General features: G+C 34.7%; 1 protein-coding gene across 10 annotated transcripts in view; it reads right to left on the bottom strand.

The window, feature by feature from the left end:
• BLTP1 (bridge-like lipid transfer protein family member 1) overlaps positions 1 to 22,999 on the bottom strand; it is a 220,428-nt gene that overhangs the window by 18,471 nt on the left and 178,958 nt on the right. For 6 of the 10 annotated variants that reach the window (XM_040474633.1, XM_040474632.1, XM_040474634.1 and 3 more), the window contains 15 exons: positions 22,517 to 22,717; positions 22,192 to 22,322; positions 20,756 to 20,879; positions 18,391 to 18,500; positions 17,636 to 17,726; positions 16,982 to 17,044; positions 13,528 to 13,781; positions 12,747 to 12,962; positions 11,120 to 11,300; positions 10,303 to 10,504; positions 8,415 to 8,576; positions 7,772 to 7,911; positions 6,021 to 6,222; positions 2,031 to 2,231; positions 635 to 814 (listed from right to left, as the gene is read on the bottom strand). In XM_040474633.1, the coding sequence (XP_040330567.1) occupies positions 635 to 814; positions 2,031 to 2,231; positions 6,021 to 6,222; positions 7,772 to 7,911; positions 8,415 to 8,576; positions 10,303 to 10,504; positions 11,120 to 11,300; positions 12,747 to 12,962; positions 13,528 to 13,781; positions 16,982 to 17,044; positions 17,636 to 17,726; positions 18,391 to 18,500; positions 20,756 to 20,879; positions 22,192 to 22,322; positions 22,517 to 22,717 (2,458 nt within the window). The remainder of the gene's footprint in view (positions 1 to 634; positions 815 to 2,030; positions 2,232 to 6,020; positions 6,223 to 7,771; positions 7,912 to 8,414; positions 8,577 to 10,302; positions 10,505 to 11,119; positions 11,301 to 12,746; positions 12,963 to 13,527; positions 13,782 to 16,981; positions 17,045 to 17,635; positions 17,727 to 18,390; positions 18,501 to 20,755; positions 20,880 to 22,191; positions 22,323 to 22,516; positions 22,718 to 22,999) is intronic. The other 4 variants (XM_040474639.1, XM_040474635.1, XM_040474644.1 and 1 more) reach the window with 4 other exon arrangements.

Below are 22,999 nucleotides of genomic sequence, written 5' to 3' on the forward strand. Positions count from 1 at the left end.
ACTGTTAAATATAGGCTCAATGTATGTTTGTTGAATGAATATTGGGTTAAAGTATACTTACTATATTTCTGCAGTTAACTTTAAACATTTTCATTAACGTAGTACTCCAAATTCTTCAAAATATTCCATATGCATTTCATTTTAAATACTCAAATCACAATATAAAGAAAACGTGCAAGTGATTTGCCCACAGGTATATAGCTAGTGACAAAGCTAGCAATGTACATGCATACAACTTAAGATCTTATGAAACCAAGTAAAAATTATTTACCCCTCATCCTTCATTAGTGTTTTAAGGATTTACAATCAGAAAATTAATTTAAACTAATAAGTCAGAAATTTTACCAATTCATGTTAGAGAAGCGACAAAAAGAAGTGATTTTCAGTGATTTAATTAGGCATATATTGGCCTTTGGGTGGTATTTCTATGCATTTATCTAGAAAGCATATTCCTAACATTGATTACTTAGACTGAGATAGTACATTAGGCTGGACTGTTATTCCTCTCCTTTAAATCCTATATCACTAAAAGCTTAATATTATTAAATATATTTAATATTTAAACATTGTAAAAAAAAGAGGCCCTTAATTCTGAAAAACAGTATTTTAATTAAAAAACTATAAAGTTAGGTACCAGATATATTGATTAGTGTAGTGTCCATTTTGCTTGCAGACTTGCTTACAGACTGACTTTCAAAAAATGAGGCACCTCCTGAACGCCTTATCCGAGACAAACTCACTTTTACAAATTCAAGGTTTATACTGAGTGAGTCTTTTCGACCAGTGACTGAAGTGGGTTCTTCATCCACATTCCCTTTAAAAAATAAAAAAAACACAGCACACACACACAAATATACATGTACATATACATACATACATACAACTATCTAGTTATATGAAATTATCTAATATACTGGAATATACCGTCAATTGAAATCATTTGAAGTGAGGTAAAAGTTTAAGAATGATCTAATGAGCATTCTTGACAGTCGTTTAATAGTTTCAAGCCCATAAAAAATAGTGATGATTTTCACAACCCTTCTCCAATAAAAGCAAGACTTGACATGGAGAATATGTTTTTGTTATCTAAGTAAATCAAGAGAAATTCACTAATATCAATGTCTCTTACATTTTTAGTGATAAATCTTCATTTTGATTAAACAATTTTTTTAAACGTTTATTTATCTTAGAGAGAGACAGAGTGCGAGCAGGAGAGAGGCAGACAGAGATGGAGACAGAATGAGCTGTCACAGCACAGCACAGAGCCTGATGCAGGGCTTGAACCCATCAACTGTGAGATTATGACCTGAGGAAGTCAGAAGCTTAACGGACTGAGTCATCCAGGCATGCCAAATCTGCACTTTAAAATGACAGTGAAATTTAAGTTGGTTAAATAATGACCAGGAGGAGGAGGAGGAGGAGGAGGAAGGGGAGGAGGAGAAGGGTTTCAGTTTAAATTGACAAATGTGATGCACACACTTAAAAAATTTACTATTTGTATAATACAATTTCTTAGACGAATAATGATTTGGCAAAACATTTAAATAACATAAATATCCTTTTAAATCAAAAGATTATTGTGCTGCATATAGCACTTATGAAATACTCAGAGTTTTAAAATTCTTGTATAATCATCTAAACTATTTATTTTATATTCTACTTATTATGTAGAGACAGAATAGATAGCAACAAGAAAAATAAACTTTCTGATCTTGTTTTATATGCATTATTAAAGGTGTTATGATTCCTGAAAAGATCCAAGCTTGAAAAGGTGCTATAGGTGCAGCTGGGTAGCTCAGTCTGTTGAGCGTCTGACTTCGGCTCAGGTCATGATCTTGTGGTTTGTGGGTTCGAGCCCAGTGTCAGGCTCTGTGCTGGCAGCTCAGAGCCTAGAGCCTGCTTCAGATTCTGTGTCTCCCTCTCTCCCTGCCCCTCCCCCACTCACTGTCTATCACTCTCTCAAAAATAAATAAACATTAAAAAAAAAAAGTTGCTTTAAATTAAAAAAGATGCAAACACTCTAAGTATACCTAGTCCTCCTGATCCAGAAGTCAGCCCAGAAACAGCAGTTTTTTGTTTCCCTGCTCCATATGGATGAAATACATAAAGGGAAAAATCAGACATGCATGCAGTGAAGCTCAAACCAGATGAACTACTGCTGGAACTGGTTAGATCTGACTGACTACTACTGTGTCGACTTCTGCCAAGAGGGCTGCCTAGTCCTGATGAACCTGTAGTGAACACAAGAAATGCAAAAATTACAAGCCACAGAAAAATTTAAAAGCCTGTCACTTAATACATTCTTATGAACCAAACAAGACTTGAAATTAAAATGGAAATACTCGGGGCGCCTGGGTGGCGCAGTCGGTTAAGTGTCCGACTTCAGCTCAGGTCACGATCTCGCGGTCCGTGAGTTCGAGCCCCGCATCGGGCTCTGGGCTGATGGCTCAGAGCCTGGAGCCTGCTTCCGATTCTGTGTCTCCCTCTCTCTCTGCCCCTCCCCCATTCATGCTCTGTCTCTCTCTGTCCCAAAAATAAATAAAACGTTAAAAAAATTTTTTTAAATGGAAATACTCAAACATTATTAACTGATCAATATATTTAAATCCTTGAAATGAAAATAAAGACTTAGATGTACTTTGCAATTAATTTATTCTATAAACCACGGTTGAATAGTCTGTTCATCTTTGAAACATTTATACATATGTTTTGGCCAACTCCATGGTTTCCTGTTACTTTTCTCCTTTGTTCCACTGGAAGCAGGCAGTGGAAGAGGTACAAAACAGTTGAGGCTAAACAAAGGGGGAGGAGAACTGTAAAAAGTCCAAATCATATAACTAGAGTCCACATTTCAGTAGCAAGCAGTGGAAATAGAGGAAGGTACACAAATGCAGAAAGTTAAAGGTCTCTGTTCCCTGAGAAAGCCTCACTGGCAACACTTACCATGGGTGGATACGCTAATTCAAAATACGCTTTAAATGTACAAAATATGAGTAAAGCATCTGAATAGAACATTATATGAGTTTGCTGATAATTCTGAAATGTGTTTCTCCAAAATATATAGACCTCCTTTGAATTCATATTGCAACTGGTTACTTGACATCCTACTAGAATGTGTCACAGGCATTTAAATCTTATCATGTCCGAAACTGAACTCTTGATCTTTATCTCCAATCTGTTTTTTTTCCAGGGTCTCCCATCTCCAGTAAGTGACATTTCCAAGCAAACAGCTCAACCAGAAACCTGGGGGTTGTCATCCTTCCCACTTCTAACTCCCCATCATGCAATTTATCACCATATCATTACTATGTCTGAGGGCATTTATCAAGACTGTCCATCTCCCTTCTTTCACTATTACTCTAGGCTAAGCAATAATCAGTTCTGGACTGCTGAAATGGCCAACTGTTCTCCCTGCTTCCTTCTACTCTTGTTCTCCTCCAATCAGCTCTCACACTGTAGCCACTCTAGTGTTCTAAAGGGGTAAATCAGAATCACATGTACTTTTCTGCTTAACTCTTCAATGGCTTCCTCACAAGATCTGGCTGTATCTTATCTCTTTAAAATCTTTTTCAAAAGCCAGTCCACCTTTTGTTTGCCACACTCTACTTACACTTGTATTTCTGTTTTCATTTTTTAAACTTGCCAAATTCTTTCTTGCCTCATGGATTTTGTATTCTCTACCTAAAGTGTTCATAACCCCAACTCTCTAGCTAATTGATACTCGCCGACTTCCCATTTCCACTTAAAATGTTTGTCTGCTTATTATGTTTCTCCAAATTCAACTTATGTTCCACATTAGCAGGGACATACCTGCTAGTGAGGTTCACTACCATATATCCAACCTAGCACTTAGCCAGACCCCAGTAAAGTTCAACAAAGACCCTCTCAAAGAATGGATACTGTCATAACCTATACTTCTCATACATTTATTCTCATCATCATTCCTTCCTGCATGTTTTATGATGATAAAATGAGGGATGCTACTTCATTTTTCTTTACTTTCTCAAGAATCAAAATGTGGGCATAACAAATAGTCACTCATTTCATATTCTTTTCACTACATATACCTAGCACAGCACATATATACTGTTATAATAATTTAAGTATCAATACTTTGTGACATTTTGTCATTATGAAAAAATGTGAATATCCCAACGGAGAAATGGACATAGGCATATTTATCCCCCTCCCTCATTAGCCAATAAAGTAATGACATAATAAAATCCCATTTTTAGTCCATCACATTAACCAGTGATTAAAAATAAATTTAAAGCATAATGTTGGGAAGAATACAGTGAACTTGGTGTCTACACACACTGTGGTGAGGATGCATAAATCTTATATTTAAGATATATTTAAATCTTTTATGTTTAAAATATAAATCTTGGGGCGCCTGGGTGGTTCAGTCAGTTAAGCGTCCGACTTCAGCTCAGGTCATGATCTCACGGTTTGTGAGTTTCAGCCCTGCATTGGGCTTGGTGCTGACAGCTCGGAGCCTGAAGCCTGCTTCCGATTCTGTGTCTCCCTCTCTCTGTTCCTCCCCTGCTCGCACTCTCTCTCTCTCAAAAATAAAGATTAAAAAAATTTTTTTTAATAAAATAAAATATAAATCTTTATATTTAAGAAGAGGAAAACATACCAAACGCTTTAAAAATGTCTACTCTCTCTGACTCAGGAGTTACACTTTTAAGAGTTTATCCTAAGGATGTTAATTTATATACAAAGATATTCATCTCAATATTACTTACAAAATAGAAAACAAAAAGCCCAGGGAGTCTCAAATATGTGATCAAAATGACGGAATATCATGCAATCATTAAAGTTATTTACATGTGAATATTTAATAATTTGGGAAAACCTGTATTTTAAGTTTTTAAAAGATACATAGAAGAGTTCATATTTAAATTTTGCCTAGGAAGAAGACTATCTATAAAAATGCTGGAAAGTAAGTAGGAAGTGATAATACTGGTTGTTTATTATAAAAGGATATTATTATTTTCATTTTTAGCACTCTTCTGTTTTCTGTATTCTTATAATGAATGAATTAATTTTATAATCAAAAAATAGGTTTAAAAAAATGGACACTACCAATCCAATATTTTGTTGACTGCAACACAATTCTAGCAGCAATATTTTGGAGCTAAGTATGACAGTGGGCAACCACATTAGCAAAAGTTATTCCTAAAATATTAACTTTTGTTTTCCTATTTTATGGTGAAACTTTCAAAGATTCACACAGCAACCAAATGCGTTGCCATTTCTCCAGTGTCTTTTGACATTGTCAAATATCCTCTGGGGGCAAAATCACCCCTGGTTATGAACCATTGTTTTAATGATAGTTCTCTTATTCATAAGTATCCATTTCATTCATTGTAGTCTCTTAAGAATAAAACCTTTGTGATTTGCATATGTGATGTATGATTTTTAGGGCAGAAATGACAGCTTTAATATATTAGTGAACAGTAACTGTCTCACCAGGAAATCATAGGTTCTGTCTTAAAAACAAAACCTTTCATAAAGTGGACATTTGAGTCAGGCAACAAAATTTACCATTAAATATGTGTGTGTGTGTGTGTGTGTGTGTGTGTGTGTGTGTACACACTACCTCATACAATTTTATTTCACTGTGATAAATTCTTGCAAGATAACTACATCTCTTACTTTCCATTTGCAACACTGATTACTCTTAAATGTAAAAATAGAGCATAACATAAAACATTCAGAAGTACTTAGATGTATAATAACATGTCAGTTATTTCATAGTGCTTGTAGTGTATACCTCCAAGCCAAACAAAAATGTTACTCAATTGTCATTCACTTGTACCAAAATATACTAAATATATTAGTACAAAATAGACTAAAAAACTTTGATCTCTGTATTTTTTCCATATATACTCTAATTCTCAAATATTCCCCTTTTCCAAATTTATTTTTTAGAAATACATACTAATTACTAGTAAAATGTTTGTTTAAAAAGTAGAATTTGCTTTACACCAGTGTAATAAAGAGTGTTTCTATACCTGGTATTCCAGTTTTGCTTGAAGAGGTCTTTGTTCCACTCTGGGTAGTATTACCTCCAGGGGATAAAGTCTCTGTGGGATATGTGGTCCCTAAAGTCTCTAGTTCTCCTCGGTTGGAAGAAAACACCAAGTCCAGGGATGGCAGCTTCAGCATGCATTCTACTCTTGATACTGGTAAACAGCTAAACTTGATCTGTGAGGGCTAAAAAGCACAGAAAACCAAAAAAGTTTCTAGGTACTAGAAAAGTTAAAACATTTCATACTGGATTCCAAATTTATATTTAATTTCCATTTCATTCCACATATACCAAACACAAAAGGATTTTTGTGTTTAATGTCCTAGCCTTTATCAAACAGATACATGATATATTAACCAAAATGTATTAATAAAATGGTACTTAAAAAAATCTAAATATTTGAGGAGGTACCTCTGAGTGATACATATTTAGACATCTAGGTAAAACATTTAAAGGTGTGTTCATATTATACTTGTTCATAATTAAGTTTTTTAAAGGAAATAATTCCTCTTATACTAAAATTTTTAAAAAGCTGTTGTAGTAACACAAGTTGTATAGGGGCGCCTGGGTGGCGCAGTCTGTTGGGCATCCGACTTCAGCCAGGTCACGATCTCACGGTTCGTGAGTTCGAGCCCCGCGTCAGGCTCTGGGCTGATGGCTCGGAGCCTGGAGCCTGCTTCCGATTCTGTGTCTCCCTCTCTCTCTGCCCCTCCCCCGTTCATGCTCTGTCTCTCTCTGTCCCATAAATAAATAAACGTTGAAAAAAAAAAAAAAGTTGTATAAACTTTCTAGCTGTCACCCGTTACATGTTTTCATCATATTTTCAAAAGACTAATGCAAAACTCCAGAAGATCAGACTGAAGCCCGTTTGGCCAAATTGCTGTTGTAGAAAATAGTTTGAACAGATGACCATCAGTTTCTTTTATTCTTGAGATTATCAGGTTTTAATTGAAGGTTAACTAAATCCTGAAGTTTGGGGGCGCCTGGGTGAGTCAGTCGATTAAGCGTCCGTCTCTTTGTTTCGGCTCAGGTTGGGATCTCATGGGTTTGTGGGTTTGAGCCCCACACTGGACTCTGCACAGACAGTGCAGAATGTGCTTGGGACTCTCTCTCTCCTTCTCTCTGCCCCTCTCCCCATTTGCTTGCCCTCTCTCTCTCTCAAAATAAATAAACTAAAAAAAAAAAAAAAATCCTGAGGTTTGGTTACAAGTGGTTTTCAAGTCCTCTTTAATAAATGGACTCAATCAGATACTAATATATACTCCCAAAGGCCTACTGATAAGACTGTATTTTATAATAAAATACTAAATAAAAATTCCATAACTTAGCAAAAATCTAACAAAGGTACTATTATGTGACTTATATCTCAATTACACTTTATATTTGCCCAAAAAGGACCATAATGGCAAGAAATACAGGTGTCCTAACAAAAAAAGGAATAAAATGCTGTAAAAAAGGAGGTTTAATGTAAACATTTTTATTTTTGCCATAACAGTGTGAAATCTAAGATTTGATAGCCCAAAGATCTATGCATCTCCCCAGCAGAAAAGTTAATACACATATAAAATTGTATATAAACTTCCCATATGTCAATCTCTAGGCCCTGATAGATATACTAAAGGTCCATGAACCAAGATTAAGGAAACTTTAAGGAAAATAATATTGGAAATATTCAAATAAACTTAAGAAAAACATTTTTCTTTAAAACAAAAAGGAATAAATGAAGTATATCACCTGAACTCGTACATAAACCACAACATCTACAGGGAAGGAAGAGTAAGCAGATGTTGAAGATGATACTAATGATGTTGTTGATTCTTCCATAGGATCAGGTATTTCAAAATGTCCCATATCTTCATCTTGTGAACTGACAGCTGTTAAAATATTTAGTTTTATTATTAGGGCAAGGGCAAACTATTTACTAAAATATCTTTTCTCTTATGCTAGTACTGAGATAAGGGATATGAACACACAGAAACTTGCTTCTGTGGCCCATCATTCTACAAATCTTTCCCTATTCAAAACTCTTGCTTTTTTCTCCAAATTCCAGTTCCTGTTATAACACTGTACAGAGAAAATTAAGTATTTGCCCTCAAGAAGTTTCCAGTCCAAGAGAGAATCTAATGTAGGAATTAAGGATGTTAATTTTGTCATTAACAAGCTGTGGCCATGGGAAAATCATATAACCTCACCAAGACCTAATTTCTTTATTCGTAAATGAGGACTAGATGATTTCTCAAGTTCTTTTTCAGTTGTGTAATTCATGATCACTGAATATAGTATATAATAATATATAATAGCACTAAAAATTCTTCTAAGTAATAGAATTTTTAAAATATAAGTGATTGAGAAGTAAATGTATAAGGAGAATACTTACTTGTATAATTCCTTTCAATTGGTGTGATTGGGATAGTTTCTAGAGCTTTTTCCAGAAAATCTAATAGGCAGGGACTAATAACCATTTCTTCTGGCAATGACTGAAGTGCTACCCAAGCGTACAATTTGGCTGTTTTGACTCCTCCACTTCCTTTTCCTTTGGCTAGAACATTTACAAATGTGAGGTGAATTTAATAGTCCCCATAAAACATACAATAATTCTATGAGAAATTAGAACTACAGGACAGTTTCATCAGGTGAAGCACCTTATACATAAACCATACAAGAATACAATAAAAATAGCAGATTGATAGAAATGATATATTAATATTAGGATATAAAGATAATTAATGATGCACATAATACCACAGTTACTCCTGCTTGCTCTAGGTCACAAATTTTGGTTCAATTTTTCAAGTTTATGCTTTGCTTAGTATTTCATTTAGCATTATTTTGTCCACTTAAGAAGATATAGAGAGAGTTGATTAACAATATTTTGTGGTAAGTGAGGAAAAATGTTTTCAGGCTTTCCTATGTTCTTCTGTTTTTAGCTTATAGATACTTATAATGCTCCCCTACATGGACTGCCATCTCTTTCCTCCTACATAACAAATATTCTGTGTCAGTAGATGAGTATAATAGCTAACTAAGACTTAGTTAACTTTGGCTTAGGTTTCTACCCCCAACATACATCAATTTTGTAAAACTAGCAAAGCAGTTCAACTTCTGTGAACCTGAGCTTTCCTCATTTATAAAATTGGAATAATATTATCTGTCCTGCACTTAAATGGGCATAGATGTTCCCTGTCAATTGAAAAGGGATATAAAAAATATGAATATCATGACTACTGGCTATTTTAAAGGATTTATGTATCAAGTTCCATCTCTCAAACGAAACATCTTCAAATAATTCTTGTCTGATATTCCTTTTTTTTTATTTTTTAATTTTAATTTTTGTTTTGGAAATTCTAATGTATATTTGAGGTATTCATGTGGTGTGATAGCCAGATTCCAAAATAGCTGCCGGTGGTTCTTGCCTCCTGGCATTCATGCCCTTGTGTAGTTCTCTCCCACAGTGAATAGGGCTGACCTGTATGATCAACAAGATATTGTGGAAGTGATGGTTTGTGACTTCTGAGACTAGGCCATAAAAGGTATTGCATCTTCAGTCACATTCTCTTCGAGATCACTCCTTTTGAAGGAAGTCGGCTCCCTTGTTATGAGAACACTGAAGCAGCCCAGTGGACAGGCCCAAGTGGGGAGGTACTAAAGCACCAGCTTGCCTGCCATGTGAATGCGAAGTGATGGAAGCAGATTTTCCAGACCTAGTCAAGCATTCTGACGACTGCAGACTTAGCCAACACCTTGACTGCAATGTCACAGATGACTTTACCGGCCAAACTGCTGCTGAATTTCTGATCCACACAAACTGTGTTGGAGGTTAAAAGCCACCAGATTTGGGATCATTTATTATGCAAAAATAGATAATAAATGTGGTTAAGACCAATGTACTTTGTCTTAAATGTGTAAGTTTACTGTTTCCATCTAAATCATAAGCTCCCACATATTAACTGCAGAAAATTTTTTCTAAATACATTTGTGTGTGTGTGTGTGTGTGTGTGTATGTGTGTGCGTGTATAAAAGTTAAACTATTTAGTATATTAAATTTTTTTTAACACTGATATTCTAAGGTAGTATCAATTTGAAAAATATCCAAAAGTAGTTGGGCCACATTTCCATATATGAATTTTATACAGTCGTTATTGGCAAATCTATGTCCTTTTTTCTTAAACATGTAAACTTGAAAGAAATTCTCAATAGAGCAAAGAGGTGATGACCAAAAAGTTACAAAAAAAAAACTAAAAATAAGGTATATTTTCCTGAAATACCTGAGGGAATAGGTGGGGGTTGGGGAGGAAGTAAGGTGTTAGTCTTGCTCTGGACAGTGCAGGGTAAAGGAGGAGAAGGAGGAGATGATGCACTATCTTTCATACCATACAGCTTGGACTCTTTAGAGAGCGTTCTTGGCAAGGAAGATCCTCTGGAGGCATTAGGTGAGTCAGTCTTTAGTGTCTTGGAATTGTAATGCAACTGTATGAAGACAGATAAACTTTCAAAATTAAAATAATCCAGATGAAGAAAACCAACAAATGTAGAAAAATGAGGAAGAACACCAATCCAGCAGTCAGAAGACCCATTTTACAAGTAAATGTTGTGATGCTAGTAAGATTCTTAACTCTTTTTCATTTAAAATTTAAAAAGTCATCCCAGATAATAAATTCTTTTCTAGCTTAATGTTACAGCATTCTATAATTCTAGAATCTAAAAAATAGATGTTTAATTAAGTTGGACTTGGAAAGGTTCAGCAAAGGTTTATACAATATTCATTGTATAAAAAAGTAACTTTTTACTGCCAAAATTTAATGGAAAAGCTATATAAAAGAAGTGGCAACCTATAATTTAGATGTTCTTATGTTCAGAATATAGCTGCATCAGAGAAAAATGAAAAGTTTCATGTTAATATACTCGGTAAAGGAAGAATGTGTATGATAGAAAATGAACACCACCAAGAATAAGCTAACCCTAGATGGATAGAAATTACATATTAATATTAATATAATTAACATTAATAAATGATATATTAATATTAGAATATAAAGATAATTAATGATGCATATAATACAACCTAGACCGTTAGGTTTTTACCTTTACATCAACTCCAGGAATGTAAAATACTGTTGTTTCTAAGTCACTAGGTTTTGTCTGTAGAGATGATGGCACTTTCTTGCCAGTCATTAAATGGGTAGTAGAAGCATAATTAGTTTGAAACTTCTTCTTTTTTGAAGGAGAATCTTGATCTAAGCTCCTGGAACTTCTATCATAACTCCTATAAACAGAAAAATGTTTTATCTTTTTTAAAAAGGACATTTATCTCCTTTTGTTTAAAATCAAACTTTTATTTATACAGTAAGTGGAATGTAATCCTTCATTAATAAAGTTGAAAAAGTAAAGCTTATTAGCATCTCTAGCTAAACTGGTTAATGCCTTGCATGTTTATGTTGTATTTTCCATAACTACATAGGAGAGTTATCTTTATTCTTTCCTGAGGCCGCAATTGTTTCACGTGAACATAGCAGGCTGAGGCAAATGAAATTGCCCTTTATGTAGGTAAAAACAGCTGAATATCGGCAATTTATTATAACAAATTAACATTCTTATCATTACTACTACATTTGTAGGAATTCAATTGTATAAGTGCCTTTTCATCTTCTCATTTTATTCATTTTATAAAACCCTCCTTAGACAAATAGACCATTAAAAAAAAATTTTTTTTTAACGTAATCTCTACACCCAATGTGGGGCTCAAATTCACAATGCCAAGATCAAGAGTTGCATGGCCTAATGACTGAGCCAGCCGGGTGCCCCTAAAAATCTTTTATTATGAAAAATTCAAAAAGTAAACAGAATGGTACAGTGAACCCCTAAGGCTCCAGTTTCAACAACTGTCAGCATTCTGCCCTTTTATAAAAATCTACATTTCTACCTCCTCCCCATCCCTTCAATTCTTATTTTCTTCAGCTTTTATTTATTTATTTTTTAAGAAGGAGAGAGAGTGAGAGAGAGTACAAGCAGGGGAGAGGGGCAGAGGGCGAGAAAGAGAGAATGTTAAGCAGGCTCCATGTTCAGTGCAGAGCCCGACATGGGGCTTGATTTCACGACTCTTGAGATCATGACCTGAGCCAAAGTCAAGAGCTGGATGTTCAACTGACTGAGCCAGCCAGGTGCGTGCCTCTTTAGCTCTTTTTCAGATTAGGTCAAAGAAAAGCAAAGGAAAAAATTCAAGAAAAAATAATCTAATCTTAAGCCTATTTATACCACCATTTTTTTAATGATGGAAACAAATGGTAAAGCTGCAGTTATATCCTAAACGACAGTCCGGTATACTGAGGCCTCTGTGCCACTGTTTCCCAATCTTTATCTCTATTTGAATTCATCAAAATTCTGAATAACCAAGATATCTCAGTGTACTGCACTTGTCTTTATAATAGAAACGTGCACGATACAAGGAGAATTCCAAAGATACAATTCTTCTAGTTAAATTGCTAGGATCTAAATCTGACATCCATTTCCAGTTGCCAGAAAATTTTATACACTTGTTTAAAGAAATAGTATATTATACAAATAACCACTCAAACTTTGCAGGTGTGATTAAATCCACTCTTTAAATCTACATTTTGGGACATGGGTGGAAAGTCTGTTGTAATTCAGTGATATAGAAATAGTATTTCTAACAAATGAAATTACATGTACCCTTTTCTGACCAATTTCTTACCTTCTCAAACTTATATCGTCATGTTCTTGTAGAAGGGTAGTTGGGTGTAGCACACATTTTCCACTATCAATTTCAACACGTATATCAAGTTCAAAGTCAATATTTCTCTCTGTAGCTGTGCCACTAAGACTTCGGTTGACTGGAGCCGTGGGCCAGCGTTCTGTAAATAGTTGATGAACAGCAGCAAAACCTGTTGCTTTTTTACGAGATGTATGTCTAGAGAAAGAAAACTGATCATTACACTGTATTAAATCGAAAAAATTTTCAACAAACTATTTTCCAATATCTTACGTGAGCAACAGTCTGTAAATAAATTTTACTATTTTATAAATTCATACATACAACTCAACTAGTTCATACTATTGAAGATTTTCCTAAGTTTGATGGAGTCACATTTTATTCAGCAACCACGCACTCAGTAACTGTCATGTGCTGAGCAACATGCTAGGTGCTGATGACACAGACAGCATCACTGCTATTAAGGTGTCTAAATATTGGTGTATGAAATATAGTCTACATTTTCAAGGAGATTTCGTACTTGCAAATTGTAAAATGTTACTTTCCTGATTTTATTAAAAGACTGAAGAATAGGGAAAGAAAAAATAATGCCATATGGAGCTAAATTACATTAGTAAGCCACAGATATGTCTCTTAGTCTCACTCTGGCTAGGCAAATTAAGATTTTTTTCTATAAAAGTTAATAGTTACACATAATGCTTTAAAGATCAGTTCTAAACTCTGAAATACTGCCTAAGCATCTCAAAACAAAAAGGCTACTTACGAGGGTTTCCTGTAAATATAAAACCTTTCCCTCTCATGATCTTCATCCTTTTCATCCTTCTCAGAATCTTCACTAGTGGAAGACAAACTGTCATCCCGTCGGCCCTCTTCAGGTTGGAAAGGAATGCCTGTTGAAAAGCCTCCTGGAGTTTTGGAAGAGCTGAACACAGAATATGATCCTTCACTGTTTGATGAGTAATGGGAGGGACCTTCAATGGTTACTGACAAAAGGTCCAGTTCTGTCTCCTCTGGAAACTGATTGTAAAAAGAGAAAACATGAAATCAGGTTCATTTTATATATCTTTTCTTAATTAAAAAAAGAGAAAGAGAAAGAACATGTTTAAACATTTAAAATTCCCTCAGACTTGAATTTCCTCACTCTGAACTGAAAGAAAGGTCAGATTTATGAACATGAAATAGCACACCAAGGAGGGAAGCAGGAAAGTCACATGACTGAAAGAGTGAAATTTACTTTACAGAAGCCTCTATCATCCTGTTAATTAGTACATGTTGTGTAATTGTTTAAGTTAAACATGCTATGGGGACAAAGCAAATAATGTGACCAACTGTAAATCAGAAGGGCAAGAGAGCAATTAGTGACAGAAGAGCATGCAGTGTCAGTACAGAAAGTACCTCATGCTTCTAGATGCTTTTTGTAGATATATACTTTTTTGCATTAAAGCAATTTTTTTTTTTACTTTTTATTTTATTATTTTTTTATTCTCAAGTTAGTTAATATACAGTGTAATCTTGGCTTCAGGAGTAGAACCCCATGACTCATCTCTTATATATGACACCCAGTGCTCATCCCAAAGAGTGCCCTTCCTTAATGCTCATCACCCATTTAACCCACCCCCATCAACCCTCAGTTTGTTCTTTGGATTTAAGAGTCTCTTACGTGGATATATTTTTTTAACGTTTATTTATTTTTGAGAGAGAGAGAAAAAGTGTGAGTTGGGGAGGGGCAGAGAGACAGGGGCACAGAGGATCTGAAGTGGGCTCTTTGGTGACAGCAGAGAGCCCAATGCAGGGCTTGAACCCATGAACCATGAGATCATGACCTGAGCTGAAGTTGGACACTTAACCAACTGAGCCACCCATGTGCCCCCGCTTTTTGTAGGTGTATTTTATTTATTTTTATTTACTTATTTTTTAATTATTTTTTTTTTTTTTGAGAGAGACAGAGACAGAGTGTGAGCAGGGAAGGGGCAGAGAGAGGGGGAGACACAGAATCCAAAGCAGGCTCCAGGCTCCAAGTTGTCAGCACAGAGCCAGATGTGGGGCTCGAACCCACAAACTGTGAGATCATGACCTGAGCTGAAGAAACAAGTTCCTAATTGATTAAAGACAGATGTGCAAATAGTTATGTAATTAAAGATATCAAACTCAAGAATATTATTTTTTAAGATGAATAGTTTATTATAAACACTGTGTCACTGAGGATTGCACCAGGAGGCCACTGTCTTTAAGGCCAAAAAAAATAAAAACAAAAAAACAACAACAAAAAAACTTCCTATGATCTAATTTGTATTCCCTGTTTTGAGAGTTGCTTAAATATCCCTTGAAAATGTGAAAAGCCTTTGTAAAGTGTAACGTGCAAAGGAATGAAATCTATTGATTCTACTATTAGATACAACAAAATTAGATACATAAAAATAGACTATTATAATCAAAATTTCATAAATGCAGAGTCCAGCTTTTCCTCACTTTTTATAATATACATGTTATTTAGTAAATATGTAAGACAGGTTTTATTTATCAGAACATATTCAATTTTTAAAAGTGTAGTATGAGTTTGTGTAAATATCCCTTTGTCTTATATTTATTTTATATTTAGCCGTGCCTTAATCTATTTTGTAATTTATGATTTTTATATACTACTTTTTACAAATAGTATACATTACTATTTAAAAATAGGATTTGAACCAATGCAAATATTAATGCCCTTAAGAACCACTTAATCATTTCACAATATAAACATGTATCAAATCATTAGTTGTATGTCTGATACTAATGTTACATGTCAATTATATTTCAACTAAAAAAAGAAAGTTAGATGGGGAAAAATCAATTAGTAGAATCACTCAGTTCAATTCTGTAAATAACTTACTTCCAAGTTCATTTGTAGAAAAAAAAATGTTTATCAAGCTCACTATAATCTAATAGTTCTAAAACAAAATTCAGTTTGACTAAATCAGTGTAACTATAGGATATATACTGAGACTATAGCTTAAAAGGGTGGGGAAAGGGAAACAAAATACATGTCAAATTAAGGTAACTTGACAGAAAATTCTTAGACAAGGATTTATATACCTAGTATACAGCTATATTTTTATAAATTATTTTTTTAATATTTATTTATTTTTGAGAGAGAGAGCAGAAGCAGAGAAGGGGCAGAGAGAAGGGGGAACAGAGGATCTGAACTGGGCTCTGTGCTGACAGCAGAGAACCTGATATGGGGCTTGAACCCATGAACTGTCAGATCACGACCTAAGCTGAAGTTGGACACTCAACTGAGTGAGCCACCCAGGCACCCCTACAGATATATTTTTAAAATTCAGTTTACTTTCATGATTTATATTTAGGGAAAATATATGGTTCATAAAAATGTTAATTCAACTTATGAATTATTGTGTAGCACATTTTCCACAGTTTTGTACATGAGACTAATTTTTATTTGTATTTTTAAATGTTTATTTTGAGAGAGAAGAGTGTGGAGGGGAGAGAGGGAGATGGAGAGGGAGAGAAGGAAAGAGGGGCAGAAGGACAGAGGAAAAGAAGGAGAGAGGGAGAGAGGGAGAGAGGGAGAGAGACAGACAGACAGAAAGAGAATCCCAAGCAGGCTCCATGCTGTCAGTGCAGAGCCTGACACAGGGCTTGATCTCACAAGCCATGAGATCATGACCTGAGCCGAAATCAAGAGTTGGATGCTTAACCAATTGAGCCACCCAGGCGCCCCAAACATGAGAGTATTTTTTAAATGGATTGCTTTTATACACGTATGCTTTTTTATACCAGTGACTCCAAAGAAATAACATTCAAGGATTAATTTGTTGTTCTGAGAGAAGTTTAATTCTAGTTTCAATTAGTTAACAAAATTTCTTTAAAGAAAAGATTCATTTTGTAGTTGAATGCAGGGAAAAGAGATGCACTTAGGGATTAGCAAATAACTAATAAATAGCAGTTTTTGATTTATGATTTGGTCAATTTGGTAAGCTGATTTAGTCTTTAATTTTGGAGATTCAATAATACTGTATAAAGTATAGAAATAAAATGTATTTGTGCAAGAGCTTGTAAGACATACATGGTGAAAAAATTCAAACAATCTTAAAGCTTTATGTAAAGTATTTTTGAGGCCTGAGTTTAGTACAAAATGAGAGAAAGACAATGTGAAAGCAGATTTGAGGGTGGTTAATTAGTTTTAAAGCAAAATTTATGTTGTTCTTAATAAGTACCTGAAAATACCCTTCCCCAGGAGAGCTGGATTGTGGTGTACTTCCCCATATTGTTTTTTTCAACTTAATTAAAATAATAAGAACATATATAAAAACTCGTGAAAAATAAACAATGGTTTAATAGTAAACAAATCTTCAAAAACAAACATAAAGTTAACATAAAGTTTAACATACATAAAATTAAATGTAACTTTTAAGCTGACCTTTTCTGACTTCTGGTTTCTGCCATTATCACTATATATTCTGAACCAAAATACATAATAAAATACATAAATACATAAAGTATAAACATTCTGCATTTACACTTGTGTAAAAGACCTAATGCGGATTCATACTTGAAAGGAAAATTACTCAACAAAATCTTTCTACCTAAGAACAAGCAGTAGAGTCTTTATTCTTGGTGCAAAATGGTAGACATGCACTAGGACATACAACTAATGATGTCAGACATACAACACTTGCAGCATGGCTCTCAAATGATGGCACAGAGGCAGTGTCCTGCTGTTTGGTAATTTTTAGATACTTCAATCATCACAATCCACACTTTCATTGTAGATAGGAATTAGTATTTTGAAATTGTGTAACTACTATAATTTTGTAATTAATAAAAATTATTTTGCACTGTGTATCTTGAACCAATAGTATCTCTCTTACTGTATCTTGGATATTGAAAGTTACTCTGGGTCCAGGAGATGCTGCATCTACACGGATTTCAGGGAGCTCCTCAGTTTCTCCTATTCGAGAACTGTAAGGAAAATATAAAGTTACAAAACATTAGTATTGTTTTAAAAAAGCCCCTGGACTTTACAGAAGTCTCACAAATGACATTAACATTCTAAAGATTTCTAAATATTTACCTTATCCAAGGGTTAAATTTTTGGTATTCCATTTCTTAACATGTAGCATACTATTAAAAAAGCACTGAAGGTTTTGATTAACATGAGATTTTCTGAAACTAAACCATGTAAAAATTTATACTTCTTACTTCAAGTGCTCATTTATTAGTAAGACAGTATTTTTCTTTAATATGTAAAATTTCCATTTCTTCCTATGCTAAATGTGTATGTAATCACACCTTATCTAAAAGTGACAAACTTATAGCAGCAGCTAATAATATGCAAATACTCATTTCTTTGAGTAGTCTATAAGTTTACATATAAACTTGTCTAAATAGCAATGTACTTCCTTACTGAAAAGCACACAATGATTGTGGTATAAATATGATAGAGGAATTCTTCAAACTTTTTAGTTTGACAGTATCCATTATTACCAGTATTTGACTAATGAGGTTTAGTTCTGCTCCCTTAATTATGTAATTTCCCCAATTAGAACACAATAAATAAGTAGTGGACATTTGTAAAGGAGTCAGAAATTTTATTATTTGTTTCAATGGTTGAAATATATATTACCTTGCCCTTTCCATTCGTTTAAGAGGTGGTCTTCCAGAAGCAGAAATGCTTTTTGAACGGCTGTAACTTGGTTTGTAACCCAAACCCCATTTATCCTTTAGGGAAGCAGCCTAATGAAATGGGAGAAGAGTGACTTTAAACAACTGATGGTGTTGTAATATCTGACTACAGATAAAATATTATTCTATTCAACAAATTAGTCTGTTTTTCCCCCAGGTCAATAACATGTCACTTTATTTTTATTTTTTATTAGAGAGTGAGAGAGAGGTAGAGAGAGTACACATGCACATGAGCAGGGGAGGGGCCTAGGGAGAGGGAGAATCTTAAGCAGGGTCCGGACCCAGCACAGCCCATGTGAGGCTGGATGTGGGGTTTGATCTCCCAACAGTGAGATCATGACCTGGAGTCGGATGCTCAACCAACTTGAGCCACTGAGGCGCCCTGATAACGTGTTACTTTAAATTTGACTTTAAATGTCACTTAACAGTATAGGTGGATCAAAGTAGAGCAGGACCTAATGTTATTTAGAAGGAGTGTACAATGAAAATATGAGTCACCAGCTGGCCTGCAAGAGAAAAGAGAAAGATTGGGAGCAGGGGTGAAGGGTACAGAAATAAGGTGAGAAGAAAGGAAACAATTAAAAAGTAAAGAACAGCAAAAGAAAATGAGAATTAAAAAGACAGGTTCTGGGAGAAAGCTAGGTTGGGGGTGGAAGAGAAAGAGAGATTAAGGGAAAGCAGGAGGGAGAGAGGGAGAGGCTGGGTTTGAGGGCCATCAATCATCTCAAGTACTACCCAAAGGCACTCCTGTGACAGAACTCCATTATAGGATAGGATAGGAAAGGAAAGGGGAGAAGGGAGAAGGGAGGGAGAAGGGAGGGAGAAGGGAAAGGGAAAGGGAAAGGGAAAGGGAAAGGGAAAGGGAAAGGGAAAGGGAAGGGAAGGAAAAAGGAAAGGAAAGGGTGACTTCAACACTCTACTGGTTTCCAAATCCCTCTTCTCCAAATCTGTATCTAGTTGGGAACTAGATACTGAAAAGACTCAAATACAATGGAAATGTGGAATGCAAGAGGACTGAAGGGGAATTGAGGGGGAAATGACAAATGAGGTAAATGTTAAGAATGCTGATACAATTTTGGTAATTTCCCTAATCCTCTCTACCTAGTTTTATCAACAGTCAATTACCAAGTATAAACTACCTCATAAACAGTATGAAAACAATATTTTAATTCTATTATATGATTGTTAAGTATATGGTAGGAAAAATTTTAAACACAGATTTATGCATTAGAAGTCATAACTATCCATTTATTATTATCAGAAGCCAGTGATGAATAACTCAGATTGGATTTTATTTTCAGTTTAAATAAATAATTTATAACAGTATTCAAACTAGGGTGTCTGGGAGTTTGGGATGATCAAGGAGATAAAGTTCAAGTCAATGAACCCTGGATCTCTACAACCTTTCTCCACTTCCTCTGGCCCTAGCAACTTTGACTTAATGTTTTTTATGTACTGGGGTGTGACCCAAAAACCTTATGCTGGTAAAAAAAAAAAAAAAAAAAAATAGAGGGTTCTGCTGATTATTAAAAAAAGAAAGGTTAAGAATCTATTTTTTTTTAAGTACTTTTTCCACTAACAAGACCACCTTAACCCAAAGCAACTTACCTCTATTTGAATACATTTTAGAATTATTTTCTACGTATGTTTATAGTATATCTATCTACATATTTATTTTACTTGTTCAGCAACTGGACTAAATCCCAAAAAATGTGGTGGGAAGTGGGGTCAAAGGTAAATAACTTGTTCTTTAAGAGACTCGGATTCTAGTACGGACAACTAAATGAACAAAGGGAAAAGAATGAAGTGCCGCGAGTATAGTGGCTTAGAGATAAAGTCAGCTGCAGAAAATGGGACAGGAATAAAATGGACATCTCAAAAGACTAACATTTGAGTTGAAGACTAAAAAGAAAGTATGATTTCATGAAAGGTGGACAAAACGTGGTGGCTAAGGACACAGAATGTAGAGTCCCACTATTTGGGTTTAAATCTTGGCTCCACTGAGATTAATGGCCGTATAACCTTGGTCAAATTACCTGACCTCTGTCTGTTTCCTCATTTTTAAAATGAGGAAAATAATACAGGCTACCTCATACAGCTGTTGTACAGATTTAGTGGGTTGTTAAATATAAAGTGCTTTAAATAGCGTCTAGTACATAGTAGATATGAGACATACAAATCAAATGGTATTATCACTAGCAATGGAGGAAGAAAGAGAACATAAGTATCCTCACAAAGTTTCATAAACTAAAAAATAAAAGAATGGTCTACTTTAATAATAAAATTCTTCTTAAATGTTTACTCACTCGCATACTAGACCTCCGTAATTTTTTACGAACGTCTCTTCGAATATCATTCACAGCAACAGATTCTAATTGTTGATAACGCTGAATTTCCTGGTTTATGGTTCCTTCACTTGCACCTAATTTTCTGGATGCAAAACAAATACTGCAATTAGTGTAAAGTAGTAACAAAGTAAGATTGATTTTTATTTGCTCCTTTTTAATTCTTTCACTTCTCAGAATATCGAAGATTATATATGGACAGACCAAAACCCTCCATAAAGTTAATAAAAAAAACTCTAACATTTTAGGAAATGGCTCTTTCCGACTTCTGCATTAAGAGAATCTTTGATAATCTCATGAAAGCTATGGACCCAGTCTACAGAAGAATGTATGTAAAATTCTACATGTATTTAAGCCTCAAGTAAGATTTTAGGGAAGTATACTTTCCTTCAAGTCATTTTTAACCCCTAAGAGCAAAACTCAAACTGTAATGTAAGTCAACAGGAAAATGTGAATCATTATATCATAATTAATTCAATGAATAGTTTTTAGGTAATACCTAAACAATATGAGACAAATATATGCATTTTGTCTGATGCATTTATTTGTCTAAATGCATATATTTGTTTAAAGTCCTCAAATGCAAAAAACACAGGCATAGGTGTATGAAGATTAGAAAAGATAGAGCGTGAATATCACCTCCTGGGAAAACAAAAATGTCAGTTTGATAGGCAGGATATTTAGTCTTCTAGAGCAAGTTATTTACTTAGTACTATGTATCAGGCAACTAATAAAGAAAAAAAATTACCACCACCTACTCCTCTCTCTCTATTCACCCTATATCCACCCTAGTTCTAGAGAACCGCTAGTATAGGCAGGCAGGCAGAAAAAAAAAAAAAAAAAAAAAAGCATGAACTTTGAATTCAGACACACCCAAGTTCAAATTTCAATTCTTTAAACTCTCTGAGCCAGTTTTCTCACCTATAAAGTTTGGATAATGCCATCTAGCCACACAGAAATCCTGTGAGGATTACATTGAAATAACATGTCAGATTCAAAATAGGTACTTAATAAATGCTAAATTTGTTTCCTCCCTTAAAAATTTATATTCCAGAAATACCAACGTTAGCAAAAGACTAGTGCATATGTTAATATGCACATGTGAAAATATGTGTAAATGTGTATACACATGTAGAGATACATATATGGAATATAAAGTCAGTCATAAACTGCCCAGAAATGGGGAGTTGTGATGAGCGCCAGACTAGGACTTCACGCTTAACTTCATCACTAATGAATGTATGGTCTCATGCAAGTCACCAAACTCTTCTGGACCTTGGTGATCTCATTTATAAATTAAAGGGGTTGTACTGCCCCAAGTCCAGTCTTTTCCACACTGAAAATTCTATGATTCTACTATTAAAAATATTCTGTTACATTAAAAATCATACACATACTTAAGATCATCTATTACTTTGGCCTGTTCATTCAGTTCTCTGATATCCACTATACGCTTCATGATTTTTCTTCCTCTAAGTTCTCCTGGCTGGCTGCATGATGCTCCTGGTCTTCGATAATCTACAGCTTCCTGAAAAATCAAAAGCATGTCTGTCAATACCACCCTCAGGTCACATAGCTAATCTATAGTATCACAAAAATGACACCTTAAATCAAAGGAAGCATGCAAGAATCAAAGCCATCTATATCAAGTACGATGATTAGAATTCTCCAGTGATTCAAATCCCTTCATTTTCACAAGGAATCTATTTAGTGGCTACCTACGTTTCCCCATGAGTGAGCTCTGCATGCTTTCAAATGGGACTGGCTAGACTGAGGGGAGCCCCACATCTCTGGGTCACACAGATACTCTGCAGGAACAGAATAGCGCTGATTTGGGGGCGTCAGGCCTAGCAGGTGATTTACAAGTCGCTGCCCAAAGGTGAGCTTGTGGCCATCTCCACTTACTGAACTTCCATCTGAACTCTAAATGATAAACAGTAACATTAATTTTTAAAAAATTTCTTCCCAAGAACAAGACTATTTCAGGAAACAAGAGTTAAAGGATATTTTGTTTTAAAAAGTTTTAAGTCAGTACCAGAATGAAAGTAGTGAGTAACTTGATTTTTAACTACCAAATAATTTATACTATAAAATGTATAGACGGAAATACATCTTTTTAAATGTATAGTTCATTTTGTGTGCATGCGCTTTGCTTTGAGATCCATTTTTTAGCATCTTTCTTGAGATATAATCCACATGCCATAA

This window comes from Herpailurus yagouaroundi, unplaced genomic scaffold (assembly GCF_014898765.1).
Source record: "Herpailurus yagouaroundi ecotype Mexico unplaced genomic scaffold, PumYag 28, whole genome shotgun sequence".
Taxonomy (NCBI): Eukaryota; Metazoa; Chordata; class Mammalia; order Carnivora; family Felidae; genus Herpailurus; species Herpailurus yagouaroundi.